At 42.9% G+C, this 10551-nt stretch overlaps 1 protein-coding gene across 1 annotated transcript; it reads left to right on the top strand.

Moving 5' to 3' along the window:
* The first annotated feature begins 1089 nt into the window (after nucleotides 1-1089).
* LOC123771378 (RNA exonuclease 1 homolog) lies at nucleotides 1090-8771 on the top strand. The gene is made up of 2 exons (XM_045763885.2): nucleotides 1090-1265; nucleotides 7875-8771. Exon 2 carries the CDS (start codon nucleotides 7899-7901, stop codon nucleotides 8769-8771), a length of 873 nt encoding a protein of 290 aa, XP_045619841.2. The 5' UTR covers nucleotides 1090-1265; nucleotides 7875-7898.
* Nucleotides 8772-10551: the final 1780 nt, after the last annotated feature.

Raw genomic sequence — 10551 nt, 5'->3', positions numbered from 1 at the left:
TTGAGTGCAACCTTGGATTGTCAATGAGCAATCTGAGAGCAGCAGTACACCGAGAACTTCAACAAGATCTTGTAGATCTGAGGCAAAGTGAAATTGACACCAGTAATTCCATCTATCATCATACTATCATGCAAGAGGAGCCACACATCTATGGATCATCCAATAAAATCAGCAGACTTCTAGATGTTACTACTGCTCGGCTTAGACTCGGTTACAAGTATCTCTGGGAATTCTCATTATCTGCTGATGTAGACCTGACCAAATGTAAACTGTGTCAACAAAATTATTCGCACACCCTCCGTCACTATGTGATGGAGTGCGAAAAGATACGTGAATTCAGAGACAATTCTATAAATGTACCAAAGATGTGTAAATATGTCATTCAAAATGATCTGCTACCAGAAATTTTAGCCAAATATCTCCAGTTTGCTAACTGTAGGTAGTAACTAAGTGACTGTAACCTATCCACCGCTGCCCACTGGATGGGGGGCGGTGTGCAGGACAAACATATCAATTGTGACACTAGCTCTCCACATATGTCAGTTGCTTAATTTAGAACCTGTACTTGTGGTCGATCTCGAACCCATTGTTGATGTGACGACTTATACTGAATTTTGTAACTAGTTCATCAAGATTGTAACTTGCTTAGCTAAATGAATTGTGGGGTTCAGTCCCTGAGCCCATTATGTGCCTCTGTAACCCTTTCCACTACCGCCCACAAGATGGGTATGGGGTGCATAATAAATGAACTAAACTATAAACTGCCACAGGGACACTCAGGTAAGTGTTACCAGGTAAACACTCGTTGTCATGTTTGGCCAACAGCTCCATGTTGGTATGGTGACGTCACGCCTCCTCTGACGTGGAGGGGACCTGGGAGGTGGGTGGAGGGGGACCTGGGAGGTGGGTGGAGGGGACCTGGGAGGTGGGTGGAGGGGGACCTGGGAGGTGGATGGAGGGGGACCTGGGAGGAGGGGGACCTGGGAGGTGGGTGGAGGGGGACCTGGGAAATGGGTGGAGGGGGGACCTGGGAAATGGGTGGAGGGGGGACCTGGGAGGTGGGTGGAGGGGACCTGGGAGCGCCTGGGAGGTGGGCAGTGCTGTGCCGGCACCACTCTAGGACGGAGCACCAGAGCACTCACTCCGTCTGTGATCAATAACTTCCAGACACCGTACTAGTGCCTTCCAGACACTGTGTCAGTGCCTTCCAGTGACTTCCAGACCCTGTGCCAGTCAGTGCCTTCCACGTGCCGCCACTTCAACAGGTGAGTCATATTGATCATGTTATTGTTCAACACCGTAACAGACAGAACCATCTCACACAAGCAAAGTTCTCACGGAAATAAATTGACGAGCGTCCTAATAATTAAACTAAATCGAGGCTAAAAGCTACACAGTAAGCCAAGCTGCTCCTGGACCGTGCACACAAGTTTTTAGCTTAAAACAAAGGTTCATTAAAGACTGAGCCGCCGCCACAACACTGCCCCTGAAAGCTGTAGCATTAAACATTATGATATAGTGAGGAGACATTCACACATGGGACTAATAGAGCAAGAACTCGGGCAATGTGATGTTATAGTGGCCAGAATACGCCTGGGATATAGACGTATCTGGCAGCTGTATCAAAACCCAAATGTCGAGTACACAATGTGTCAACTTTATGATAGTGTCGAGTACACAGTGTCAAAACTTTGTTATAGTGTAGAATACACCCTGTGTCAACTTTGTGATAGTGTCGAGTACACAGTGTCAAAACTTTGTTATAGTGTCGAATACACCATGTGTCCACTTTGTGATAGTGTCGAATACACCATGTGTCCACTTTGTGATAGTGTAGAATACACCATGTGTCCACTTTGTGATAGTGTCCAGTACACAATGTGTCAACTTTGTGAAAGAGAAAACATGGACTCCCTTGAACATTATATTGTAGAATGTCCCATACTGACTGACTTTCGCCCTCCTGGGCTAAGGTATGCTGAACTCTGTAACTACTATATGAATACTGGAACACTTGATGATATATTGGACTTGTACCCAAGATTGACTATGTAATGCATATGTTATACAATCCATTGTACCTATACAATATGTAATACATCTATTATACAATTGAAAACTCACACCCCAGAAGTGACTCGAACCCATACTGCCCGGAGCACAATGCAACTGGTGTGTACAGGACACCTTATCCACTCGACTATCACGACCGGACAAAAGCTGATGGTAGCCGAGGCTATTTGCCCATCAGCCCGCCGGCACTCTGATGGTAATCTTAGGCATAGTATTTTATCAAATCGCCTCATTCTTTGGGGCACACGTTTGAAACACAAATGCGAACAAGCCTGAATGATCCCCAGGAATATATGCAACTGAAAACTCACACCCCAGAAGTGACTCGAACCCATACCGCCAGGAGCAATGCAACTGGTGTGTACAGGACACCTTATCCACGAACCCACTTATATGGGTTCGAGTCACTTCTGGGGTGTGAGTTTTCAGTTGCATATAGTCCTGGGGACCATTCAGGCTTGTTCGCATCTATTATACAATGTATGTACCCATAACCTGAGCTTGTAAAAACAGCTTAATCACCTTCAGTGGTTAAGTGTTTAATATCACACAAGTTTCTATAAAAACTATCTTACCCTGTCAAAGTAGGAGAGACATAGGTGTATGTATATGTATGTGGATATGTGTAGGTATAAATATATACGTGTATTTGTATACAGGGTTGGTGGAAGCTGCTCAGAATTGCATTTCACCTTTGTAAACACACATTAATGACACTATGTAAAAGACACATTGAACACTGTTTATGTAGGACAGACGTAAATCTGTGTATTTACGTATGTTAGCTTAGCATTTTAAAAGCACTACAATCACCTTCTGTGGTTGATTGTTCAATAAATCCCTGAACTATATGTTTAACACATCTCTAACCCTGTCCATGGAGGACAGAAGAAAATGTATATATGCTGATTAGCATTATAAATGTCTGGCCACGTCTGTGGTAGAAAAAAAAAACTACTGCCCCTGATTCACTTGCCAGTGTATATTCATTATTATTGTTGTTGTATTTTAAGAAGCATTACAACATTCTAATATTACATAACTTGAGCTAGAAACTATAATACATGTTTCTAAAAATCAACCATCTTACGTCCTTGATATCAAATCCACAAACACGATAATAATAATAATTGTGTTCATACAATGGAGTGGACATGTTCACATGGTTACATAATAGATTGTAATAGATTAAGTAATTGTATAAACCACTATTAATACGAACTAAGGTAAGCCTCAAAGTGAACTAGAAGGATAAACGCCTACTCAGACGGTAGGCGTATTCTTTAAGTAGGTAAAATCCACTTTTATTTTTAATTCGGAAAATCTTACTTTAAATAATAGAAAAAAATCTGAAAGTGTGCTGTTAATAACTATACATTGTTCAAGATATAATTGTATACGCCATAGAGTTTAACATTATGAAAAAACCCGGAAGGTGAGCAGTGACGTGTATCCCCCACGGTGTCAAGACTCGCACTGATCAGTGACACTCCCGGTGACATATGGTCCACACAAGATGCCAGGACTCGCCAGAACAATAAAGATTGACAGTAAGAAACTTTAAATAAGTTGACCAGACAACACACTAGAAAGTGAAGGGACGACGTCGATGAGCGTCACTATGGCGGTGTGTCCACTCACAGGATGAGTGGCGCTGCCCAATACTGTCACTATGGCGGTGTGTCCACTCACAGGATGAGTGGCGCTGCCCAATACTGTCACTATGGCGGTGTGTCCACTCACAGGATGAGTGGCGCTGCCCAATACTGTCACTATGGCGGTGTGTCCACTCACAGGATGAGTGGCGCTGCCCAATACTGTCACTATGGCGGTGTGTCCACTCACAGGATGAGTGGCGCTGCCCAATACTGTCACTATGGCAGTGTGTCCACTCACAGGATGAGTGGCGCTGCCCAATACTGTCACTATGGCAGTGTGTCCACTCACAGGATGAGTGACGCTGCCCAATACTGTCACTATGGCGGTGTGTCCACTCACAGGATGAGTGGCGCTGCCCAATACTGTCACTATGGCGGTGTGTCCACTCACAGGATGAGTGGCGCTGCCCAATACTGTCACTATGGCGGTGTGTCCACTCACAGGATGAGTGGCGCTGCCCAATACTGTCACTATGGCAGGTGTGTCCACTCACAGGAGGAGTGACGCTGCCCAATACTGTCACTATGGTGGTGTGTCCACTCACAGGATGAGTGGCGCTGCCCAATACTGTCACTATGGCGGTGTGTCCACTCACAGGATGAGTGGCGCTACCCAATACTGTCACTATGGCGGTGTGTCCACTCACAGGATGAGTGGCGCTACCCAATACTGTCACTATGGCAGTGTGTCCACTCACAGGATGAGTGACGCTGCCCAATACTGTCACTATGGTGGTGTGTCCACTCACAGGATGAGTGACGCTGCCCAATACTGTCACTATGGCGGTGTGTTCACTCACAGGATGAGTGAGGCTGCCCAATACTGTCACTATGGCGGTGTGTCCACTCACAGGATGAGTGGCGCTGCCCATTACTGTCACTATGGCGGTGTGTCCATTCACAGGATGAGTGGCGCTGCCCAATACTGTCACTATGGCGGTGTGTCCACTCACAGGATGAGTGGCGCTGCCCAATACTGTCACTATGGCGGTGTGTCCACTCACAGGATGAGTGACGCTGACCAATACTGTCACTATGGTGGTGTGTCCACTCACAGGATGAGTGGCGCTGCCCAATACTGTCACTATGGTGGTGTGTCCACTCACAGGATGAGTGACGCTGACCAATACTGTCACTATGGTGGTGTGTCCACTCACAGGATGAGTGACGCTGCTCAATACCGTCACTATGGCGGTGTGTCCACTCACAGGATGAGTGGCGCTGACCACTCATCCTGTTTTATGTTTTTTTTTTATTATTTTCTACCACAGACTCATCCTGTGAGTGGGCCCTACCTTCCTAACCGTTGAATGTCTAGTGTACTATATACAATACAAACTTGTATGCACATCCCCCAGGATTTAAGCCGCCGTTGAAGGAGAGGAGAATCATTACCTGACAACACAGGATAAGATCGTCAACATAGAGAGTGGAAAAGACGCCAGAAGGAAGGGAGGAAAGAAGACCGTTGAGGGCAACTAGAAAAAGAGTAGTGCTCAGAACACTACCTTGGGGAACACCCTCATACTGCTGAAAAGGGGAAGAGAGAGTGGCACCAAGCCTCACTTGAAAGGAACGACGAGAGAGGAAACTTTGGAGGAAGAGAGGGAGATTCCTACGAAGGCCAAAAGAATGAAGTTGGGACAGAATATGATACCGCCAGGTGGTGTCGTCTTTTCCAGGTCAAAAAGGACGGCAACAACGGAGGTCTTCGCAGCAAAAGCAGTACGAATATAGACCTCCAAGTTCACCAGGACATCTGTAGTGCTGCGGCACTTGCGAAAACCAAATTGAGAAGGAGAGAGATGGTGATAGCACTCTAGGAACCACATCAGACGAACGTTAACCATACTTTCAAAGAGCTTGCAGACACAACTCGTGAGGGCAATAGGGCGGAAGTCCTTAGGGAATGTCCCGAGAGAACCTGGTTTACAGACAGGGAGGACAACGGCATCGAGCCAGTCCTCAGAGACTGACGACGACTCCCAGACCCGATTAAACAGACTCAGTAAATACCGAGATGTGCACGAAGAGAGATGGCGAAGCATCTCATAATGAACGCCATCGGAGCCCGCCGCTGTATGACACTTATTATAAATTCCCACAACGTTTCGAACCTACATGGTTTATTCTCAAGTGATGGGACGGTACTGGACGTATTTGATTAATGCTATTAGGGAGGTCAAGTACATTATACAAAGAGGTGAAGTGTACGGTATAAAGGAGGGAAGAATAGGGACATAAATGGGGGACGAATAAAGTAGAAAAAGGAGAGGAAACACATACACATGATTAATCAGGTGTAGTGGGCGTGGCATGTTGAGCAGTGTCTTCTACGTTGGCATCTTCATGTTTCAGTCTTGTTCTTACTCTCATGATGGATAGAGTGAATACAGTAGTTCCATTACTTGGGTATTTATGGTAGGTTGCTCGACTTTTATGTGGATTGCTTCAAGAATTTGTGATATTCTTACATCTTGGGTTTTGTCTATTATACAAATGTTTTTATTCAATATTTCTCTTGTTAGGGTGATGTCATGGGCTTGTCTCATGCGATTTCTGGGGGCACCAGATTGAAGATGACAGGTCAAATGTCTTGAGCTTGGTTAACATCATACCTATGTACTTAGATTAAAGACTACATCCTTCGTGGGAGTAGGTGTACATATATATATATATATTGTGACGGTAACGCGTTGGTGTTCGGCTGTTCAAAGCTAGGGGTATGGCCTCGTCACATAGAATAAAAAAAAAATAGAAAATCTGGAACTTCGTCTGTGGTAAGGTAAGGAGAAGACACACAAAACACAAGTAAATTTTAACAATGGAATTTTAATTACGTTAAATAAACAAAACATGAATAAAATGGACATACAAATTCATATAATAAAATCAATCAATCAAAATAATAAGAATTATTAAATGACAAAATGAAAAGTTACGTTAAGACAAGTGAATAATAACAAGCTGTGCAATATACAATAAAATGAGAGGTGCAGGAATATTGGCTTTAAGCTATCACCTCTCTTAGTACACGTAAGCCAAAGCTTAGTCTACCAGGAAGAAGTGTTAACCGTATGAAAGCACTGAATATTCTGAAGACTGAGGTCGTGGCGGCCCCAGACATCAAGTAGTATGGTGGGTGGAGTGCAGTTGCAGCCAGACCGGCGGCCAATCAGCGAGGAGCCGGCAACAAGACAGGTAGTTTGGCGGTTTGAGGCTGAGCAGGTGTTCCTGGCTGCATACGTTTTGCGCTCTGGCAAACCTTGCTGGTGTTGTCGTTGTTGGATTTTTCTTCCATAGTAGTTTTATATAGATGTATCGACGTATTTTTGGAGGGAAGAGCAGGCTCAATCTCTTGAAGGAGATTATCGTCACAATATATATATACCAAGTTTGACTGCTGTAAAGGGTTCTTCGTCGGCTTTGGGCTATTTTTAATGAGGTCACATGAAACAAAAAAAATCACACGAGACAAGCCCATGACATCACCCTAACAAGAGAAATGTTGAATAAAAATACTTGCATAATAGACAAAACCCAAAATGTAAGAAGATTACAAATTATATATATATTACATATATAAGAAATATATGTAGTAGATATGAGGAAAAATAGATGGGTTAGAAAGGCGGGGTCCAATAGCTAATAGCTCGATTCTGTAGGCACAAATAGTAAATACACATCCCCAGGAAAAAGGATGGCTACAGGCCCCAGAGCAGCCTGTAGCCGCTGTCAAAATCACACTACCAGAAATAAGGGATGACAGAAGAGCAGTCACTGACAAAGGGCAGAAAGCACTAGTATAAAGAGCGAAAATGTGCTTAGAATCGAGAACTGTATGTATGGGTTGCACAAAACATTCACTAGATAGTGTGACATTGTAGTTGCCAGAATTAGGCTGGGATATCATTACTTATGGGAGGTGGCTGCAGGTAACGATCCCCCCCCCCCCAGCAGTGAACATTGCAATTGTAAATTCTGTGACCATGAGCTAGGACACACACACTACACATTAATAGTGAACTCATACTGGGGTACTTGGGCGAATTAAACAATTTTTTTTCATTTGTGAATCTTTGCATTCTATGGAATTATATAACATGACTAAAGTACTAAAACAATTTTTTGTTTTCTTTGTAGGTTGTAAAATACTGCAAGAGGCCAATGTCGGACGTGGCAAACACATTATATCAAAGCCTGCAGCAGATGACGCTGTCGGAGGATGACCTCTGCAGGTTCGGGTATCCACGACAACATTTAGAGACAGGGAAGGCTGTAATTCATAGCCCCGAGTGTCACTACAACATTCAATTTCCTCACACACGGATTTGTCAACGATGTAAAACTTCTTACAGTGTTGACGAGCTTGGGTACTCTACTACACCGAGTACGTGTGCCTACCACTGGTCCAAGCTGTCGACTGGCTCTGAGCCTATCTACTACTGCTGCCGTCGTAATCAGTCATCTCCAGCATGCTCGACAGCTCCACAGCATGTCTCTGATGGAATAGAACCCAATAACTTGATTGGCTTTATCAGCACACAACATAATAATTTCATAGGAAAAAAAGGAATCTTTGCCATAGACTGCGAGATGGTGTTTACCACAGCTGGGATGGACGTGGCAGCCATCTCCATTGTAGACTCCAACTGTGAGAAGGTGTACGAGACGCTCGTGGTGCCCGACGCCCCCATCATTGACTTCAACACTAAACACTCAAGCCTGACCAGACAACAGTTCCTAGGAGTTACTACACGACTTCAAGATGTCCACAACAAGTTACTCACGCTTGTCGACAGTCACACCATACTCGTAGGTCACGGGTTGAACAATGACCTGCTAAGGCTGAAGGTGATACATGATAACATCGTGGATACCAGCGTGCTGTATCCCCACCCAAGAGGGTTGCCCTTCAAAGCAGCACTGGTATTCTTGCAGAACAAGCACTTGGGACGGGGCCCAAAACACACGACAGGATTAAAGTGTCGAGGCGACGCCCAGGCAGCCATGAGACTCGTCCATCTCAAATGTCAGTGACGAAACTACATGCATAGTTCTTCATTATTAATTGGAATTTTGACCATTATTACAGTTCTGTTATATTTCCCATATCACATACGTTTAAATTAATATTTGTAATAATACTTAAACATTACATACAAGAAGTGATGAAGTTTTAATTTCCATCAGATTTTTACTCTCCTTAGTAACTTTACATATTTAAATATGTACTGTGAAAGGGAAGTAACAGTGAGGACTAAGGTTCATGTTGGGCATGTTGCACTGTACTATATCAGAGCCAATTTGACATCCATGAAGAGTAGAAGCAAGAAAGATTATTAAAGAAGATCAATCTACAGGATTAGAGTCCCAAATATGACAGAACAGAGCATTTTTTGTGTCTGTAGACATAACACTTCTTTTGTGTTTTATCTGTCATTAAGTGTTCAGCCAATTTCACCAAAGTATTGGAGAGGACAAGAGGAGCAGGAAATAAGAGTACACACCAGCAGCGTCAGTGTGAATTAGATTACTATGAAGTGTGCTAGATTATTGAAAGGTGAGTTTTACATCAAGAGAAGGCAGGGTATTAGTGATATTGTTTAGCTCAGAGATGAAGGAAGGCACGTCACAATGTTACTCGTGTTGGAAACAGGTTTGGGATGAAAAATGTATTTTAGCTTGAGAACAGGCAGTTGATATTTTGTGGTTTCCAATAAATTGGTTATATTTCAATATATATTTTTTAAATTTTCCAGGGAAACATTGTAGTGGATAAACAAATGAAAAGATGGCAAATCAAGCAGATAAAACATTTTACAAACATCTCAAAGCTCATAAGCTGTTGGAGAGTGACCTACGTCACTTTAATACCCTCGTACCAAGGAAACTCAGAAAGGCTAAGCTCAATTATGCAACTTAGCAAGCACACTGAGCTACTATGCCATTGCCCCTAGACCAAACAAGTGGATATATAAACATTGCAATTCTACGTTCCATATCAACAGTGTTGGATGTCCTGCAGTCACATCAGTGTGTGTATACTAGTATATTTATCTTATATTCTCATTCAAAAGGGTGACCATTCTTCAGGGCACTGGCTTACTTGAAGGATGAGGTCCTGAGATTCGACAACAAACCATTTTCGGGTATAAAATGTCGTGGTGATGCCGAAGCATGCATGAAATTAGCCCGTCTCAAGTGTGGTCAGCATATTTCAGCAAGTGCATTGAATCTACAAGTGACCTTAAATAATTTATAATTATGTCACATTAGTTTAAATATACAAGTACAGTACTGTAAATAAAAATAATAAATGCTTAATCATATCAAATACTGTACTGTAGATAGAAAATGCAATAAAACAACAAAATCACATTACCTTATAGCTTATTATAAGAATCTGAAACATAAAATAATAGTTCTCTTATTGATGACCAGACCACACACTAGAAAGTGAAGGGACGACGACGTTTCGGTCCGTCCTGGATCACTCTCAAGTCAGCACAACCGACTTGAGAATGGTCCAGGACGGACCGAAACGTTATCGTCCCTTCACCTTCTAGTGTGTGGTCTGGTCAACATACTTCAGCCACGTTATTGCGACTCATTGCCTGCAATAGTTCTCTTAGATACTAAAGCCATAGAAAATTATAGCTAAAGTCTTGAACAAATATACAGTATCTGTAAAATTAGTTGCTTGATATCATTCAATAAATAAGAAATGATTCAATTAAAATGTAATTTAATTTTCTTTCTGTATTATCTTAGTAAATTTAATACTGTATTAGAAATAACAGATACCTGTAATAATAAA

The sequence above is a fragment of the Procambarus clarkii genome, chromosome 54 (assembly GCF_040958095.1).
Source record: "Procambarus clarkii isolate CNS0578487 chromosome 54, FALCON_Pclarkii_2.0, whole genome shotgun sequence".
Lineage (NCBI taxonomy): Eukaryota > Metazoa > Arthropoda > Malacostraca > Decapoda > Cambaridae > Procambarus > Procambarus clarkii.
This window is presented reverse-complemented; position numbering and strand designations above follow the sequence as displayed.

Coding starts and splice junctions, on each gene's coding strand:
- LOC123771378 (XM_045763885.2), top strand. CDS start 7,899: ATGTCGGACGTGGCAAACACATTATATCAAAGCCTGCAGCAGATGACG.